The 21,175-nt window shown below is 41.5% G+C and overlaps 1 protein-coding gene across 1 annotated transcript; it reads right to left on the bottom strand.

The window, feature by feature from the left end:
- Positions 1–3,762: 3,762 nt before the first annotated feature.
- Positions 3,763–20,767, bottom strand: HPRT1 (hypoxanthine phosphoribosyltransferase 1). Its single transcript, XM_084212772.1, has 9 exons — positions 20,607–20,767; positions 18,549–18,655; positions 17,136–17,319; positions 13,173–13,238; positions 12,515–12,532; positions 10,239–10,321; positions 7,753–7,799; positions 5,865–5,941; positions 3,763–5,249 (listed from the first exon to the last, which is right to left on the bottom strand). Exons 1-9 carry the CDS (start codon positions 20,631–20,633, stop codon positions 5,202–5,204), a joined length of 657 nt encoding a protein of 218 aa, XP_084068898.1. The 5' UTR covers positions 20,634–20,767; the 3' UTR covers positions 3,763–5,201.
- Positions 20,768–21,175: the final 408 nt, after the last annotated feature.

The raw sequence follows: 21,175 nt of genomic DNA, 5'->3' as shown, positions 1-21,175 counted from the left end.
CTGTGAATGACTTCAGGTCTTGCTCTTTGCCCCACAGAAACCTTCCACGTGTCTCGCTCTCTCTCTGCAGGGTAGGGGACCCTGGCTGGGGACCCAGCTGTGCCGCTGCCCCCAGCATAAAGCTGCACAAAGAAAAAAATCTTGGGTTAAATTAGATGTGGCAGGTATCAGCCACATGGAGAAACAGAAGCCAGCTCACCTCTCCTGTGAGGGCTTGCTAAAGTGACAATGATGACCAGTGCAAACGATGGCTCTGACACCCTGATGACACAGTGGTTCCTGGCAACAAACTCACCAAATGGAAGAAAAACACGAAGTATTTTATTTTCTGAAGCAAAGTGTAAGACGTTGCTCTCTGCAATTTCTCACCCATCCTTGTGGCTGTTCAGGATACCGAAGGTTACTCAAACTGTGATTCAAGCAGAGCGTATATTCATTTATAAACTGTCTAGGGTGAGTTCCCATATCATATAGTCTGTGTGAGAAAATAGCTTCCCCCTCATACTGAAAAGAAATTATTTGAGTGTGCAGGACTGCCTGTTAAGGTCTGATGGCGGGGAGGGGACTGGAGGTGTGGAAGATGCAGCTCAGCAAAAAGGGAGTTGTGATTATGCTGTACTAGAAAGCACAGGGTGGTTTTCTAATTTCAAGTTAAGGACTTTACACCACAGAGGGTATTTCTACCTCGTATTTTGTATTCTCTGATTGCTACGGGGTATTTTCCATTTTGTGAATGGAGGAGAAAAATTTTTCATGAAGAGAAACAGGGGAGGAAAAAATCTGATAAAGGCACATAACAAACATTTAGAAGCTCTCTCTCTCTCTCTCACACACACACACACACAACCCATTTCCCTGCTCCTCCCTGCCTTAGGGTTGGCTTAGTCACGTCCCAGTTCCTCAGATGGGAAACAGGCAAGCGAAGCATCAGCATCGCTGCTCTGGCACTTCCCGGATGCGCAGGAGAGGCAGCGCGTTCCGTCCATACCAGGCAGTGTGTTCCCTTCCCGGGGAGAAGGGTTTTATCCCAGGCAGTGTGTTCCCTTCCCGGGGAGAAGGGTTTTATCCCAGGCAGTGTGTTCCCTTCCCAGGGAGAAGGGTTTTATCCCGGGCAGTGTGTTCCCTTCCCGGGGAGAAGGGTTTTATCCCGCTCCAACCTGCGGGACAGCCGAGCCAACCCCTGTGCCAAGCCAGCCCTGCCCCGCAGTCCCCACTGGCCGAGCTCCCAGCGGAATTCCCGGCGGATCCGGAGGCTCCAGGGCAAACCCAGCCCCACCCCGCCATCCTCACCCCTTCCCCTCGGCCAGAATCCATGGGGAGAACGGGGCTTTCCGTGGCAGGGCTGGAACAGGAGAGCTAAACAGGGTTATTTCGCTACCACGAATAGCAGAATATCGTGGGAGAAATACGTTTTGCCTAAGTATCTTCAAAAAACCATCCTGTAGCATTCCTGCTGGTGCTGCTGAGATTTCAGGGTTGTAAATCGGGCACCAAGAGGCCGCTTAAGAGAGCTGGGGCTGGAAATAGCTGATTCCTTATTTACACAGACAGACAGACAGTACCTAGTGGGGTATTCTCCTGACTGTGAAAGGCTGGGGTGGGGAATCACAACTTGAGAGAGGGCACAGACTCTGGGAACCCCTCGCACACCCTTAATGCCCAAAGCTGGATCTTACAGGAACTACGATTTGCTACAGCTCACCTGGAGATATGCAGGAGACACACGAGGGCTGGTTCCCTTTCTGGTCACAGTGGGGACAAAATAAAGATGCCATTAATAATGATTGTTAGATAAACACCTGGAACAGGTTACTCTTCCTGCACCTCGATTTATTCACCATCCCTGGCCTGTCTCCTACCTCATTCCACAAGGATTTCCACCTTCCAAGATGAAGTTTCAAATCATCACTTGGTGTTTCCTGGAGCAGAGCCCACACACAGAAGGGCATTTGCAGCTACTCACATGTGTCCCCAGCACACACCCTGCACCAGCCTTTCATCACCTACCAGCAGGATCCCTCTCTCAGCTTCCCTAGGGATGAAAATCCTCACAGCCAGTTCTTACAGTGTGCTTTGTGCTTTTCTAGCCCTACTCTCTTCACCTTGGTGCCTGCAGTACCATGAGCCTACTGGGTACTGGCACCTTTACAGAGCTGGGAAGTGTTTTCCCCATCTGAGTATTCAACAAACTACATCTGCTTGGGTAATTAAATACTATAACAACTAAAAAAAGAAAAAGAAAAGCCAGCCACAGTGTTGTCTCAGCTTATAAAGGTGCTTGCCAAGAGTGGAGATCTGATCTTGCAAGGTGCAACCTGCACAGGAATTAAAGGTACTTGGGCAGGGCAGGCAGTCCTTTAATGACCAGCTCCCCGAAAGCACTGTCTGCTCCTCACTGCTGGATTAGTGTGTGCTTGACAGGATTGTTGCAGCATAATACACAAAGAAACACCAACATTTAATCAGTCAGGATATACAATTACAAGGCAGCTCAAAGATCCTTATTTAACTCAATTTTCAAAACCAGGACTGCCAAAAAAAAAAGCCCCAAGTGAAGTGCCAGCTCAGTTCACAGAGAGACTTTTCATCACATTTTGTGTCTCAGCTACCAAAATGTACAGAAATGCCAGATGTCACAGGGAGAGACAGGGTAGCAAAGCCTATAAATATTCGAAATTATTTTTCCAGCATACATTTGTGATTCATAAAATATGGAACTATAATGAATTTCAAATGGCACAGAAATGTTCAAATACAAGACACTCCTCTGTGCTTTCATAATGCTTTAATATGTCTGGGTCGTATAAAGCTGGTGTTTAACTTGTAAAGATGTGACTAAACCCCCAGTCTTTTAACCAAAATTACCAAACAAAAAGTCACAATTGCAGTTTCAACATTTTTCAAGTGAGGATTTCTCTTCCTGTTGTGCACACACAGCAGCTGTGAAAGGCTGCAGTATATAGAACTATTCCAGCAAGGGTGAGGGAGGGGGTAACCTTTCATCTGAACAATTTTCAGACCAACAAAAGCTTTTGAATAAGGAATCTCTCTGTGGTGATGAACTTGACCTGAAAAGCACCTATGTGAAGTGAAAAAAACCTCTGTCTGTTCCACAGCACCTGAAATGTGGGAACATTCAGTGGGATTTTAAGTATAAACCTTTTCCATCAGACACAGGTGGTGTGGTAGAAGGCAATCCTGTGCTGCTGCAGCACCACTCCTGGGGCCAGTGTGGCTCAACAGCATCTTCCCAAACCTCTGCTGTGCCCACACAGTCCGTGCAATCCCAACCCCTGTCCCCAGCAGACCCAGCAGGAATTCCCTGCTCCAGCTACAGTTGGAAAGATAAACCCCTTGTTATGACTAACTCAACCCCTCCTCTCTTTCCCAAATCACATTGTGTGAGTAATTGTCTTAACCAAGACTGGAAAACCTTTCAGGAGACTCATTATTTCCTCTTCCTGGAGATGCTCTGCATATTTTTGCAACAAGTCACAGGTTCTTGAACAGGCAGATACACAAAGGTGATTTAGGACAAATCCAGAAATGCAATCAGGCTTTGTAGTGCATTGGAACAAAAGCTCTTTGAAAGAATAACTTACAGTATAATTTTGATCAGTGTTCTGATATTTGTTAAAGAGAATTCTGATTTACAAATAGCTCTCCCAGAAATGTGGTCATTTGATGTGAGTTACATTGTGTGAATTCATATTTTAGGTCTGCTATTAATTATTAATATTAGGTCAGCTGTAACTGAGCAGGCCATGGATGGGCAGTAGTGTGCAGTTCTTGGAAAAGTACAGGCTCAAACTTCAAAACCAGAGAAAAATCTTTCAAAACAGAACATTTCAAAAACTCCATTGTGTATTAGGCACTGAGCAGCATCAAATCCAAGGATGTGGTGGGAGAATCCACATGCAGAAGAACAAGAACCAAAAAGCACAACACAAACACAGGTGAGAGCTGGGCTGCCGTGTTCAGAACTGGACTCCACATGAACAGAAGTGCTAATGAAACAAACCAAAAGGATTACTTACAAAATGGTTGTGGGGTTTTGTGGGTTTTTTTCCCACATGGATATGTTTAATGGACACAGAACCTCCACTCTTCATTTTTGCCAAGACAGAACAAAGCACTGTTGCTTCAACTGCTCTCTCTGGAATCTGGTTTGGTTGGAGAATTGTTTCAATATCTTCCCACAGCACTTTTATCACCTCTCCCTTAGACAGGATTACATTAACCAAAAGCTCTACAAAGGTAACAAATGTAGAGTCTGCCTTCACTGTCACAAGTACTTATGAAAATATTGAGAAGAAAATTTCAAGAGCACTTAAATATACAGAATGACTGGGATAGATGTGTGGGGCTTATTTTAAAGAGACAGCCTTTATTTAAAGTACTTTGCTTTGTAGATCTTATAAAGTAAACATTACAATACTTCTTTTTTTTTCCCACAAATATATTAAAATTGTTTAAATTTAAAAGGCAATTCCACAGACTGATGGATATTTTTAAAGAAAAAAAATCTAACAGAAATAGGCAGCTCAACTAAAACTAGATTTTAAACATTCTGTTTTGTCATTCCATCTTTAAAAAAAAAGAAAAAAGGAAAAACGCACTTTTCACCCAGACTTCCTTTACAGCAATAAGGCAACTCCAGGAGATTTGGATGAGCCCCTTGGAGATTACAGATACTGTAACTGGCTGCTCCTCATGCTTTATTACCACCCAAAGGTGCAACTATCCATTAATCACAATCACATCTGTGCATTAAAATATAAAACTTAAATTACAGATTTTAAAAATATTACTAATAGACTTCCCTATCATAAAATGCTTTACATTTACAGTACTTGAACTATTTCAGTTCTGGGTTGATGAGGTTTAAGCAATTTACCACTGCAAGAGTTAGACTCTGGAGCTCACAAACAGCACAACCCAACCAGGGGCAGCGATAGTCGGTAGTGTCATAGTGCAAATCAAAATAAGGAGTGCAGAACTGCACTAATTGTTTACAATTCCAAAATATAAATGAACAAGACGAGCTCTTATATTGTACATGCAATAAATTACAGTAAGCATATGGCAATGGGGCTGGGGCATTCTACAAGTGTAGCTGGTGTACCAGAGCTGAAGCCTGTGAAAGATAGGACTCAGTAAACAAAACATTTCAAAGCTCTGTTGTCACTTGAACTCTGCTTTCATGCTTTGTACTTCTGCTTCCCCGTCTCGCTGATCACACAGATATGCTGAAACAAAATAAAATAAAAAGCTCCTGTTAGGAAAGTGATCTAAGAGACCAAGGTTTGACATCAATAACAAGCTTCTGAAAGCAACACAAGTGTGCTGTACACACTTCAGGAGGAAGAATCTTCTGGCACTGTTTATTCAGAAAAACTTAGGCCTTTTTTTAGTCCAAAAATCTCCACATTGCCTTCTTTTCTCCTCTCCTAATTGTCCCACCCAGTGTCTGCTGGGTCTGGTGAGACCCAGACGAAGAGTTAATGATAAAAATAATAAAATGTGAGCCCTTCTCAACTTCTTCTCAGGTCTCTCTTCTTTAACTCTGACATAACTGAGCAAATGCATTTATTTGTTGCAGACATCTGGTGAGACAAGAAACTTCACACAAACTTCACATTATTTCAAAGCTGACAGTTGTGCAGCCTCCACTCCGCATGCAGCAAAATAATTTTTTTTGTTTTATCAGAGCTCCAAACGCTGCCCTGCTGCTCTCACGCTTGTTCTCATCACTGGAACATGAGGCATGATTTAAAGAGCAGGGAGAATGATGTAAGGAGATTTCTCTTCCTTCCTCCTCCCCAGTTTTCAATGGAGAAAAACATACGGGAAAAATTACTTACGTTTAAATCTCTGAAGTATTCATTGTAATCTAGGGCGTATCCCACAACAAATTTGTCTGGCACTTCAAATCCAACAACTGAAAAAGACCATAAGTCACCAGAGTGTTAGAAAAAGAACCTCCTAGAGTTCACCACATCTTTTTACAGAGACAATATGAAATTTTATAGATATAGATTGTAAGTAATTTTATTTTTTCCACTCTAGTACCCTCAGATTAATATTTCAGCCATTTTACAATTTTAACTTTGTTGATTTATCAACTAAAGGAAATTAAATAGATGTATTTATTGGTTCCCACACAGCTGCCTGGTGCTAATCTGCAAGAAATGAATGGAAGTTCTTAAATTTCCTGACAGGATATTATTATGAGAATGTAAAATTTCTTGAAAATGTCCTCTGACTTTGCAAATATGTGCAGAAGTGCCAGTCCTTCCTGGCACTTCCTAGATGCCTGACGTGCCAGTGCAGCAGCAGTGGATTTGTGAGCACAAAACAAGTGCCCCTCACAGCACTGGAGCTGTGCTCCCCACAGGAAGGGTGATTTGCAGGTTTCAGAATCAGGTGTGGGTTGGCTGCTTTGGGTTTGCTTTTGGTTTGGTTTGTTGCTAGTTTTTGTGTTTGGCTGTGATTTTTATCTCCCAAAAAGTCTGCCTAAAAAGAGGATATCAGCCATTCCAGATTGTCTGAACAGCTCTAGCAGGACACTTTGTCAGGCAGGATTAGTCCCTGCTGTCTACACACACTATAAAATTACCAAAAAAAAAAAAAAAAAATTAAATTATCAAAAATATAAAATTTCCGAAGGGCTTTTCCCCCCTCATGCTAAAATGAAAGACTCCTGAGCAGGAAAGCTGTGTCTTTTTTCTCTCCCTGGCTACAATCAGGAATGCAGGGAGATAAACTGTGCAATTCAAATAAAAGGCTGTGGGTACTTTTAGAAAAACTAAGGTGATGATTAACACTTACTGGGCCTCACAAAACAGGGCTAAAATGGAAGCCCAGCCACTTCTGCCTTGTTGTCTCCTTTGGAACTCACTTGTCCTGCTCTGACAGGTTGTCTCTGGGGACAGATGGCAAAACAAGTCATCTGCTGCAAGATGCTCCAAAGGCACAATTAGCCCAGCTAAGCCTCTAATGAGATCCCAGGAATGAGGGGTGTCCTTGAATGAGGGGAACACCTCAATGAAGCCTTGAGGCATGGAAAAGCTTCACTTACAGAGCATTGTACAACCTTGCAAAGGAGGAGGAAGAGGATGTGATTCTGCTGCTCAATTCTGTTCCCTTCCATAATGAATGGAAGAGGAACTTAGCCTCTGGAACATGGTTAAAACACACAGCCCTGCACAAGGCAGGAGGAGCTGTCACTCCCACCACTGTCTGCTATGGATGCTGTTCCTTCACTAACAGTCTTGGGACAGACAGGAGACGACATAACCAGTGCCAATTTAGATATTTTAACACTGTAAACTTTTATCAGACCTGCTACCCCATGTAGTCCCCCCACATTCTTGGGGACAGCTAAATGGCAGGAGGTAGCTAGGCTAAGGCACACAAATCACTCCCAAAAGTGTCAAAAGGTGAATCCAGATTCCACTGACTGAAGCATTTGACTACATGCAAGTTGAGAAAATTTGCACATGACAAATGTGTAACCTAGACCAAAATATCAAAGTTTGGTTTTCAATATAATAAAATGTTGCAAATGTTACAAATCCTGATTAACTGTCTCAATGAACATTCCAAATATTTAATTATCTAAATAAGAGCAAACTTTATCAAGAATAATTAGTGAAAAACTATTTGGAACATCCTTGGACTTTAAGAAAAAGGTACACAATACACAGACATACTTTTAATAATGAAAAGTGGTTGTCAAAAGTCACTTACAGTCCGGCCGGTATCCCACACTTCGAGGAGTTCTTTTCACCAGCAAACTGTCAAATAAAATTAATGTACAACTGAAACATGGAAAAGCACCATGTACAAATATATGACACTTGTTTTGATGACAGAGAAGCTGAGTTAAGCCTAAGTGTGCATAACTGACAGCCTAATTATACATATTTCAAACCATTACTTTACTTGCAGGTACAAAAGATCATAATGACAAAATCAAAACTTCCTAGAATAATGAATGGTTCACAGCCTAAAGGCTGACTAACAGGTCTGCAAGGAAAAGGCTGGGAGACACTGATCTGGATGGATTTTCACTGTGAAAAGTCCCTTAGTGGGATTTTCTGTATGTTGGGAACTTCAGGTGCAATTTACCTTGTAGGTAAAGAGGCAACAATCTGGGAAGTGGCCCAAGAAAAAAAGCCCAACAAAAGCCTAAGTTTTATGAAGGAAAAGTTTAGCTGCTTGAATGTGACCTCAATTGCAGTTGCACAACTTGTCCTTAACTGCTTTTCACTGGAAGTACTAATTACCCCCATAAAGAAAATGTAATTGATTCTGATGATGAGGATTAATGGTCAGAAGGGTAAAAAGCATGGAGATACAGAGCTGGGGGTACTGTGGTAGGGAGAAACGCCCTGCTAGCTTAGTTTGATTGGCTCATTATTCAGCAGAGCACTTCTACCTCTTATAAGACAATCCCACAGACCTGACATTTGTCTGTCTGAGGAAAAGATGGTTGATGGCTGAAGGCAAACAGGACCAACATAACTCTGTACACTAAGCACAGACCCCTTTCCTCCTGGATCAGCCCTGAAGATGTGGCTTCATTTCGCACAGTCACAGTTTTGCTTTTAGTTTCTTGAACTTCTAATTGGGAGACCTAATTTTTGAGAATTGGTGTAGAATTTGACCAAAGAAACCCCAAAATAGTGCTAGCATTAGTTCACATCTCCCTACTACAACTACTTAATTGTCTGAAGGAAAATAAATAGAAACCTAAAAAACGCCCCAAACCAAACGAAACAAAAAAACTCAAAAACCCCAATCAAGAACTGCAACAACAAAACAACAACAACCAAAAAATTAACAAAGAAGAAAAGATATATAAGAGAGAGAAGTCAAGCCACTAAGAACGTAAGACTACCTAGAATGATCATGTTTCCCTAGTCAGGTCTTTCCCTGGGCAGACCCAAATTACTGCAACAGGTTTAAAATACAGGAAATTGGTCTTTGCACATTAATGTAATGTAATGTAATGTAATGTAATGTAATGTAATGTAATGTAATGTAATGTAATTATATATAACATATATTATTGTATATTATTCTATTCTATTCTTTTTTACACTGTAGTGTTATAACACTTTTCAGTGACACATATTTAAAAACTGGCCAGGGAGAGATCCACAATGGCCTCACCTTCAGCAGGTCACCTCCAGATTATCAGCAAGAAGAGCTGTTCTGGAAAGTCTAACAACTGCTTTGACATTGTTATGGCAACACAAGTGATTAGATATTACACCCAGCTCTGCTTTATCTCTAATCCCCAGCAATCATTATGCTTTTATTAAAATATACACAACCACAGCCTAGCAGTGCAACCGATGCAATTTTAAAAGAAGTAGGAGGAATGTTGATATTGGTTAATAATATAATATCATCCTCAATATTTCTTGTTGGTTGCAAGTTATTTAATTATGAAATGTTTTGAAATGAATTAATTGAAGGTGTAACTAAGCAGAAAAGCCTGGAAGAGCATATGGCTGGGTGACTCTCACAGAATGACCTCTAAAGCTCAGCTGCACTATGCACACTACACACTCACTCATGTTAGTGTGCAAACTAATTAAAGTCCACAGTTAAAGAAGGAAAAATAGAAAATCTCCATTGCACAGGTACACCACTACAGTATAGTGAAGTTGCAGACAGTGCCAGCAGAAATAAACATCTTTGGAGAGACACTACATGCAGGTAAGTGACAACTACTAATTTTTCTTATTTCCCCTTCTAATTAAAGTCTGCATTTATGAACTAAATTTGTGCTGGAAATACCTCTATTAATGTGAGAGGGTATTTCTTTTAAGACCAAAAGATTTCAATTCTTCTAGATACTCCTAAACTTGGACTTCAGGGGCAAAAGCCCACAAACCTTAACATAATATGACAGGCAAGAGGTGTTCCAGGCATGCACAAGTTATGCCCTTCTGAAGTACAGGAATTCTTCCATCAATAAGACTGGAAAGAACAGCTTCCAACATCCTTAACATAGGTATGTGCTTACAGTATGCAAAAGTGTTTTAGGAGTTTAAACAAGTAGTGACTTCAACAAATCACATCACATATGACTCCTGCAGAAATGTTCCCTCCTGTTTCTCTTCCATGGAAATGCGTTCTATGTTTGTTTTTACTTGTTAGTTTGGGGTTTTTTTTAACCTTCTTAAGGTGAAAACCAGCACAAATAATCATCAAACATTTACCTGGCTACTTTCACCATCTTTGGATTATACTGTTTAAGTAGAGACAGCAACGTTTTCATTGTTTTACCAGTATCAATTATATCCTGAAAATAAAAACACTCATGTAAGACAGAATATTAACCATGTCAGAGCAGCACTTTCAAGTTCCTACCACCGAAATTGCTCACCCACAGCAGCATGAAAATATGGCAAACCACAGCCTGTAAAAATGCTCACAACCAAATCCATGTGGCACAAAACACAGAGATGAGCTTACACAACCACACTGGGTAAAGTGATCACACACATTAACTCGAGTGCTTAATTGTTGTGGATAACCATGGCTTTGGAAGCAGTTACTGCAATGACCTGCTTGGCTCCTTTTGGATATTGTGCTCCTTGCAGCAATGAGATAATGTTTAATTTGAGTATGATTAGAGTAATGTTAGTCTTGCTGTTGAGCTCAGTTACAGAGTATTCCACAGGAAGAAAAGCAAGAAGGGAAAACAGGCAGAACAACTCATTACTGCAGTTAAAGGAAAAGGAGTACAATTTACTTTACAGAGCCAAGAAATACCTGAAGAAATTGCACAGGGAAATCTGAATGCAGTTCTGAAGTCTAAAACACACTAAAATAAATTTTGACACAGTATTTTAATCCCATTCACTGCACATATAAACAGAAAATAAAAAGAGAATATATGGCTTGAAACTGAAGCATCAGAAATGGCCTCCACATTTGGACTAAAATATCACACCATCTTTAAGAGGGACAGTCCTTGCCCTGGCCTAAAATCAAATCTATTTGAAGTGAAGGAAGCAGACAGCAAAGAAGCAGCAATATCCTGGTTTCAGGAACAAACTAAACAGAGCACCTGTCAGCATTACCATTAACACTGGTAATGCTTTTAATCATTAAACTCCAGAGAAGTTGAAGATGTACTGGTATATAGATAAAAATCAAAGTTGGTAAATAAACAGCTACTTCCATGCTCTAAGAGAAAACCAGAACCTATTACTGATTTTCTGTTGTATGATGAGCTGTTTCTTGGAGATGAATTTCCATTTTGTACAGAATTTTTTTGGACATTAAAGGGATTCAGTAAAGCCTAGAACTCAAGACATTAAATTTAAAACAGATGTGCATTTTACCATTTGACAGTTAAAATGGTGATCAGTAAATGCTCATATCTGACTCTGTAAGATGAGTCAATGGACAGATGATTCACTAAACAATTAAGAAACTAACTTAATCTGGGGATTAAATTCATCTGAAATGGAGCAGATACATAATTAAACACATCTGTCTATCTGAAGCAAAATATACTTCAAAGGACACCACTGATCACACAATGACTGCTGTGTACATACTATTTTGGTAGGAGTTTTGGAACTGCATGTGCTTCCTGTGGAATAATATAACCTTCTCAAATTAGAAAAATAATACATAGAAACACATTTTATGGGAGGAAACATCCTTTCCTTTGTCTGATGCATCAGTTGCCATAGTTGTTTCTTTGCTCACAAACATGCCATTTCCATATTTGGAGCCTTAACACATTATTAGATTGCACATCCTCTTTTCCTGTCTACTGCTTCCCTACCCTGAAATTGTCAATTGTACTCAAGGAAAGTGACATTGGCTGCACATTAGCAATGGTGTTCATCAGACAGAGGTATGAAAGCAAGAAGTAAGCAACAGCACCTACCAGGCAATCAAATTGAGCTGTACTGAACCTGGTATTACCCAAAGAACCATGACAAGACAGAGGAATGGGAATTCAGCAATTGCAAAATGCCAATTAAGAATTAGCATTCTGTGTCACTATTCTCTAAATAAACTACACACAGGAACACTGAGCTTAGATCTGTTTTTCATGTATTTTAGGATACTCACACAAGGAATCTCTTTCTACCTCTGCAGTTTAGTTTCCTAACTTGCTGGGATGAACCCAGAATAATAACATGCTTAGTATCACTTTTTTTTCAGGTTACTTAAAAAAAAAAAAGGAAAAAATTAGACATTTTAGAATTGACAAAATCTCAGAAAACCGAAAGAAAATACAAACCATTTTAGATGGATGTTTTCCTGGTTAAATATAGCAATTGAATGCAATTTGAGAATTCAAAACACAGCTTAATTCAAATTCAGAGACCACTTGCAAAATTCAGGCCTGAAATCAGAAGCTGGAAACCTTGAAACCACAAACTGTAGGTTTTGTGGCTTAGGAACAACTTCTATTAGAACTCTTTTACCTGGCATACATTAGAACTTCCAAGTGAAACATAATACTTACTTCTACGATCAAAACATTCTGGTAGGAAGAAAAAGAAAAATAAATCCATTAGTATCTAGACAACATACAATTTCTTATTAATCTTCATAACTCATTTCCAGTGCACTTCAATATTTGCACCACCATTTCTGTATGTTTACATGTGTAACAGCAACTGCTTTGTAGTTTAACATTTCTGATGCTCTAATAACAAGAACTGAGATTCTTCTCAACAGCTCATGTTAAGTACAGTCTTTGAATTATTCTGACTTTGAAAATTCTAGACATATGCAAAAGAGATCAAAACAGAGTCTACAATTTCTATTCTTCTAGAGAAGAGTGTCTTACTGCAGAGACATGTACAAATCTGTCATACCTACATCCATTACATTGGCACACACGTCTTAAAAATGACTTGTGTGTGAGGAGAAGGGGAAAGTGATGTGTTCTGAGCAGGAGCTGTGGTGCTTTAACACCTGACATCTGGATCAATGATCTCCACAGAATCACTGGAGAAAAGCAGATTCCCAATTTACATTTTCCTATTTCCTCCTCCTGTCACTGCCTATCATGAGGACCTGTGTTCCTGATGTGGGCTGCACCTTACACATCTCAGCAGAATGAATTCCCACCACTCCTTCAGTGGAACAGACACAGACACACACACAGCTGTACCAACCTTTCCAGTCAGGGTTGAGAGGTCATCTCCCCCAATGACTTTGATATCTCCAGTTGACTGATCATTCTAAGAAAGAGGAGGGTGAACATTTGCATGACAAGAATGAAACTGATTTTCTTCTTGCAGTAAATGTCAAGACTGTGAAGTACACAACTAGTAAATGTTAAAGCTTTCAGAAGCACAGCAACAACAGCATCTCTATGAACAAAGAAATTACAAATTATCAACTTCAAAGATAGTATTTCAGATTAAAGACTTTGACAAGAGATCTGCATCAACACATAATCTGTGACCATTATATACACATATGTATCTAAAAAGCAAGGACTTACCATGCATTCTCTACAGATACAGAAACAGGACAAAAAACACTTCTGGTTTCCAAGCTACAGGATGCTGTATAGCTGGTAATTTACATTTTAAACTTTATTGCTTTAGAAAGTCTTACTCTGAATAAGAATAGGCAATCATAACAAGAATAGCCAGCAAACAAGGCACTGATTGCTATTTAGAACAATAAGCTACAAAAATAGCCAGAAAAGCTTATGCTTAGTTTACAGCCAATATTGGTAACAAATCAAATTAGTTCTCATACAGTTGAACAGCAGCACAGGTACACCATCACTACACTGCATATTGCTTCAGTAAATCTAAACTGTGATAAAAGCACTCAACTGACTTTAAACCTTGACAGTGTCTCACAGCTCATATTAGATGTCATATGCAGGTGCCAAGTTCCTGAGCAATGAAAGGGTGAAAAAACAGTTAAAGATTTCTGACATTGGCTATAACCAGATTTCCACTGGCAAGAACTTTGTTTAATCATTAAGCAATGTTTAATTATCTTCAGGAGCCTTATTTCCGAGTTCAGTACTGGTAAGACTTTAATGCTTCATGGTTTAACACATAAGAGTTTTACTGTTTAGATCTGTTTCCACTGCCTCCTTGTTGTCACTGCTGGAAAACAATAATGTTTTACAAGACTGTGACTCCTGACTCAAGTGACTCCAAGATCACCTTTTAAAGTGGCTTTTTAAGTTCCTTACAGTATCCTGCTGTAAGGTTTGGTTAGCAGAGACCTTTCAGAATACTCCTGTGACCAGCCTAACCAGTTTACCGCATACTCCACTGAAAATCCAGATTTTCACAAGTGACAGTGCAACGCATCCACTGTCTTTTGGCTGCCCTTCATGACTATACAAGCAACATTTACTCATTTCCATGCTTAAATGCAGGAGACTGGTGAAAAGCCATCCTTCATATAACATAAACTGCTTGTCAAGAACAGTGAGAGCTGGATCTGATCACAAACTCAATCTTTCAATTTCTTAACAGCTTGCCAGATCCTTAAAATTCATCCATAAGGACTTGGAAAACTGGAGTTACAAGTAAAGTTTAATCATGGCTTGATCATGTCAGTTTTCTTAAACAACTATTTTGGGTGCAGTAGTATGAATTTTGCATTGCAACACAAAAAAAACCCCATATGCTTGTAAATATTAAATGATCAGTTTGAAACAAGAATAGAACATCAATTACAGAACCATTACAAAAGTTCATCTGCTTCATTTATGTGACCAGGATATTTTTTATCTTTTATCCAGTCTGTAAAGGCAGGCAGCACGATCCAGTAATCACATCCAGAGAGCTGAAAGCTCCATTTCCAACTGTCCATTACAGTTTGTGATGATTTTCACACCACTGAACACAGATCTCTTCCTGTAGCAAAGCACAGATCAAAACTACAGAGCAGATTTAGCAGTCTGACACTATTACTGATGGAAGACCCAGTCAAGCTGTTACATACATGTCCATGACAGGATAATCTTATCCACTCTATCAAATTATGCAATCTAAAGGGCCTAAATTTGGACATTAATAACCACCTAGGAGAGTCTACAGAAAAGAAATGCTCATGAGTAGTGTAGTGGAGGCATCACATAGCAGCTCCTCACTCATCCAGAACAGGAAAACATTCTTTTATAGAACTAGCTGAAAAAATCAAAAACCCTCAAGCCAACACCTCAAGGAAAATGTCTGGCTTCAACAGCTTTCTGTCTACATTTCTGTGCTTTTCTCCTCATCCACTTGTTTCTATAGTAAAAACAGGATTGTAATCTCCATAAAACTTACTTTACTGCTCACTCCCCTATTAATATCAAGGCACTGTAGTTCTGAGAGGGAATAAACAAAAACAGCTGTAGGAAAGAAATGAACCAAAATACACCTATGACACCAGTTAAAAGTCAGCCTTACTTTTTAGCAGAGACTTTTTTCAGGTGTTTCAAACTATTTCTCCAGTATTTTTTTCTGAGTTAGAAAGCAGAGAGCATGAAGGGTGTAGTCTTTGTACTGATTCTTTAAACAAGGTAAGTTAGTTATTGGAAATGTTCCTAAGTGGAGAAAGCAGAAGATACACAATTTCCACTCAGAGAAAAAAACAGGTGGAAGTCATAATTTCCTATTCTTTAACCTACTATTCTGTAATAGAGACATTCAGTTTTCTGCAGCTTTTACAGGCAGACTATATGGGCATGTGGGGGATTTGGGGTGAAGTGGACTTGAGGCAGGAGCCTCCCCTTTTGGGAGGCACAACAGAAAAGAGGCTCAGACTGCTCTCCTTCAATGATTTTAACACAGTGCACAAGCACAAAGTGCCTTGTGAGATACAGCTGGAGGCTGGCAGGAGCCCTTCTGCCCAGCCCTGCACTCTCATTAAAGCACATAACTGAATTAGTGCCTCGTGCTCTGCAAACCTGAGTGCGGTCTCCAGGTAACCCCTGGACAGGCAGCAGTGTGTGCCTCGGGCAGCCAGGGCTGCCTGTCCTGCAGAAGGACTGCACCAAAGCCTCATGCAGCTCTTGGCTTTGCCATGACACTTGAATGGAGAGCTTGATAGGAATCATGGATTTATCAAGTTCTGCAACAGTCCAGACTAAGTCTGTAAATGATTCCATTTCAGGTTTCACAGTTCAATGAAACAAAGATGAGAGTGATTTTTGCAATTCAGGTATCTGTATTTTTCTGCTGGAATAGGGAGTGGTCTACAGCTATGACAAGTAACCCTGACTTCAATGCAAAGCTGCTGATACAGAACAAACAGCATAACATTGTTAAACAATGTATTCAAACACTCTAAACTGGAAAAAAAAAAGTCATTATTTCCATCTTATAGATGGTCTTAGGGAAAAAATAATAAATTTCTGAAATCCCAAAAACATGAGACTTGGCTGTCAGTAAGCTAGAAATCATACTGTGCTGACAAACATCTGCTTCTTCCCCTGACCCGCACAACATAACCCTATGCTTCCTTCTGTAAAAGCTAAAAGTTACCTCGTGTTCTGTTTCCCTATAAAGTTGAATACTTGTGTTCAGAATCAAAAGAAATTCTTTCCCTAAAAATCTAGACCTAATGTAACCTATGCCTTGTCTTGAAAATGTAATGCCATATTCAGTGGCCATTAACCACAAATTCTAGGTTTATGTATCTAGTGTTTCCTCAAGATCAAATACAACTAATTTTGTTCATTGTTTGGTTCATGAAAGCAAAAACGAGACAGGGAACCATTTCTGCAGCTTTCAAGTCATCCTGTTCAGGAATGATGTCTGGGCCATATAAAAACTCTCAGAACTAAATTTTTGTAATAACATTTGCAGAAGTCTAGAGCCACAGCTTTAGAGATGGGGTAGAGGGCAGAGAGGAAATTGCTGAACAAGTAAAGGACATGCAAAAGGGTCTCTCTCCTCAGCTAATGATTTTACTGGGGTGAGGAGGTATCAAGGTCTAAAAGAAAACACATTATATAATAAGGTAGAGAATGTGTAAATTGGCCTGTGACTCTTAATTCCCTTAATTATTTGTTTAATATCAGCATATTAGGGCAGTAACAATATTAAACCACCTCTGTTAATAATTTGTAGTCAACTTAGCTAAAAATTGCACAGTACTGCATAGATACTTACACAGTAACTCTTCAACCTAATGAAGTCGACTGTCATGGGGATTGATTTGTCACTGTTTCTGTTCAGGGCTTTGATGTAGTCTAATAAATCAGCAAAAAATTTATAGCCACCCTTGAGAACACAGAGTGCCACAATGTGGTGTCCTCCCATGCCTTTCATAATTTCTCGTGCCAGTCTCTCCGTCCTAAACAAAACCAAGGAAGAGTGAGCTGTCATAACATTTCACTTGTCCATCACAGCAGCAGCGTTTGATACTCCAAGCAGCAGCAAACACACAGAGCAAACCTGGAAACACGTTTTGCTTGGAAATATTTGCCCATCATTTGGGTCACTTTTACACCTTACCGGTCAACAAAGTTTTGCTTTTCAAGGTTAATCCAACAGTAGCGCTGCCAAATGCACTTGTTTTCCTAACACAGGCAGCCAAAGCAAACCTTAACACCCTGAAACTGTTTCACTGGCAGAAAAGAGACATGAAGGTGTTTTCTCCATCCAAACACAGGTTCAGCTTCCATGCAAAGAGCAATGTAAGCTAACACAACCCCAAAGGCAGCAGCCCTCACCAGCTGACAAGCAAGAAAACTCTCAAATTGTAAACTGAAGAGTTGATGTTAATTTGCCAAACCAGAATGCCAGAAATTTGTCCTGAAAGCAGAATACAATACCAGCAAGGCAGAGCAAGAGAATGCTGCACCATTTTTCTGCAATAATTGTTTCTAAATTTATTTTGCCATTTATTTTAGAAAGCATGGTCTGCATTTATTGTGTGCCAGCTGACAGCAGGTTCCTCAGAGAAAGCCAACTATTATAAACGTTACGTCAATTCCTTAATGATGTGTACTTTGTCCAATTTTTTCCTCTATATGGACTTCCAATGTAAAGTTTTAATATTTAAAAAGAAATTTTTTATAGGAATGTTCATTGTATCTAGTCAAACAGAACCATGCAAAATCTAAACACATTCCTAGTCACGAGATCCCCTGAAGACCCATCCAGCACCACTCACATAAGGCTAACATTCACTGAATTTGTTGTTCATTCTCACAAAGAAAATTAGCAACTTTCAACAAAAAGTAAAACAAAAATGTCTTGTAGGCTTGTGAACACATTTCTGATCACACAAGATAAAACTTGCATAGCACATGACAGATTTCAGCAACTACAGAAGTGACAGATTGATATTTGCAGAGGATAATATCTTTCTTGGAAGGCAGGAGAAAGTTGGATGTTATTTATCTACCACATCAACATGAGAGAGTCTAAAATGATGTGATTAATAGTTTACTTTTATTGTCCATTCGAGTCTCTAACTAAATGTAATCTATTTAGACAATCTCCAAGCAGCAAAATTATCACTGGAAGATGTTTATTCCAGTTTCATGCAATCAGTATACTGTCTGAAGTCAAACAAACCTGTCCATGATGAGTCCATGAGGAATATAGACTTTTTCCAAATCATCTGCATAATGTTTAGGTATGCAGAACAAATCCAGGTCGTAACCTTGTTCATCATCACCAATCTGAAAAGGAAACAAGGTGAGATTTCTACAAAGCCTTAGAGAAAGTCTGTGCTGAGAAACTTCAAGTCCTTTAATTTATTCACTAAAAACTATCAAACCCATGAGTAAAATCTATCAAACCCACAATGCTCATCAGAACCACCTTACTTTCCCCCTCTCTAAAAACATCAGTCACACTGAACACAGAGTAAAGTGTAATCTAAGAGTTCACAAGAGTTACTTGAAATATTGTGAGTTGTTATGCAATGCAATGTGTGAAAGTCTTACAATGTTCTCCTCCAGTTGAGAGCAGGAAACTGAAGTTACTACACCTCAGTGAAACTCTATATTCCGTTACAAAAATAATCAAGCTTTTTAACCCCTTTAATTTTCCTAGTGTAATGCAAAACCTGCATCTGCAATTAAGCAAGCAGAGGTTCTGGCATGGACACCTTCCAAATCTCCACAACACTTGATCACAACAAAACACAAGAGCCAGTTTGCAGGATAAGGCAAGAGAGCTACGTGAGCATGACAAGTTATGCTGCTGTGAAGCAACTCTGCTCTGACCACCGTTTCCAAAATGGAGATGTTCAAGATTATTCAGAATCTGAATTTAAAGCTTTCAGCATCCTGTTCCACACGGGCAAACTCCCTGTATGAAACAGCCTGCAACACTGGCAAGTGCATATTAATTAGGACAAGAGATTAGCAAACATACATAATGATACCGAACACTGCTGAGGTTCAGGGCACACTGTTACATCAAACAGAGCCTTCCTTGAACCCTAACCCTGCTGCAGCTTGAAAATGACGTGGTTTTTTTAATTACTTCCCTCTCTGGTTATGTAGCTGAACACTACCATGTGAAAAAGAATTTTAGAGGGAAAACAGGAGGTTAGTGCTGACAGTTCACCAGAGCAGGCATTTTAAGTATCCATTTTGGCTACTAGTGCGCTTGCAGGACTCAAATCTTATTTCAGTGCCTGTGGAAACACTTACCTGGCCAGTGGTTCGACAACTGTTTACATGGGGTTTTTGTTAATTAATCTTTAATGAGTTTAATTAATCTGGGGAATTTATTATTTCACCCTCCCCTCCAAAACTGATCCTGTGTGAGCTGCACACACAGCTCAAGCTCATGGTCCCTGCAGTCCACAGGGACTTATTTTAAGAAATACGGCAGGTCCTACCCAAAACTCATGGGGTTTTTCTTTGCTCAGACCCAGCGTTATATCCAGTGTGTCTACTAAACCTTCCGTTCTGTATCTGGCAGGGAATGGGCCCTTCCTACAGGTTGTATCAGGTTTTTTACGGACTGCAGGGATTTACTGTCGCAACCGCGCGGCCGTCACAGCTCTCGGCCATCAGACACCGCACGCACTTTACCAGCACTGACACTTGCTTTAAAACGATAAATCAAAATGAGCATTAAGAGCCTTAGCAGATGCGGCAATTACACAAAAATACCAAGGATGCTGCTCCTGCAGAACCAGACCCAGCTCACACACGTGGGGTTCTTCCGACCGGAGCTTCCCGCACGCCGCGAACAGCAACAGGAATAGGAAGTTGTGCGGCGCTGGGGGAAGTTCTTCCACCTTCGCTCAGGAGGCGCCAACGCCGGCTCTGCCCGTCGTCCTCGGGCTTGGGATCCCCCCGGATCCCACCCCGAGGCACCCGCGGCCGCTCCGGGAAGGGACGCGCCGGGCTGGGGGCACGGAGGGCCGGGACGGACACCACGGGCCCGGCGCCGGGAGGCCGGGGCTGCCCTCAAGGTGACTCCGCGGGGCGGCGGCTCCCGGCGCCGAGGGACGCGACACGACATGACACACGACACGATACAATACGATACGCCACGCCACGCCACCCCTCGCGTTCCCTCACAGATCACCGTATTCCGGGGGGCAGGCGGGGGACAGCGGCCCCGGCGCCCTGCATCCCCCGTCCCGCGGGCGGCAGCCCCCGCACTCACCACGATGCAGGGGCTGGGGGTCGCCATGGAGCGCGGCCCGGCCGGCGGCGGCTGCGGGCGGCTCGGAGCGGCGGGAGCGGGCGCTGGCAGCGACAGGAGCGGCGGCGGCGGCGGGCGGTGGGAGCAGGAGGCGCCGCGCCCGCTGCGGCCCCGGCGCCGCCTCCGCGCCCTCCGCGCTCCCCGCCCTCAACATGGCCGCTCTCGGCGCGCCGTGCTGCGGCTCGGGGAACACTCGGAGGGACGGGGCGGAGGGGACACATGACCGGAGCTGTTCCCTCGGTGGGGCTGTCCCCATCCCAGCAGGGTGCAGGTGTCTCCCCGCTGTCCCACGCCCCCACTCCTTGTCTTGAGAGTTGAGCCTCCCCTCCCGCAGCCCGCTGTGCGTTCGCCATCCCCTCAGGATGACATGGGAATGTGACGGTGCTGTGTCCCGTTCTGGGCCCCTCAGCTCAGGAAGGACACTGAGGTGCCGGACCGGGTCCAGAGAAGGGCACCAAGACTGGGTGAAGCCCCTGGAGCACGAGTGTGATGAGAGCCCCCGAGGGAGCTGGGGGTGCTTGGCCCGGAGC

The sequence above is a fragment of the Fringilla coelebs genome, assembly GCF_963513975.1.
Source record: "Fringilla coelebs genome assembly, chromosome: 11".
NCBI classification, from domain to species: Eukaryota; Metazoa; Chordata; class Aves; order Passeriformes; family Fringillidae; genus Fringilla; species Fringilla coelebs.
Note: the sequence above shows the minus strand (reverse complement) of the source record. Positions and strands in the feature narration are given on the sequence as shown.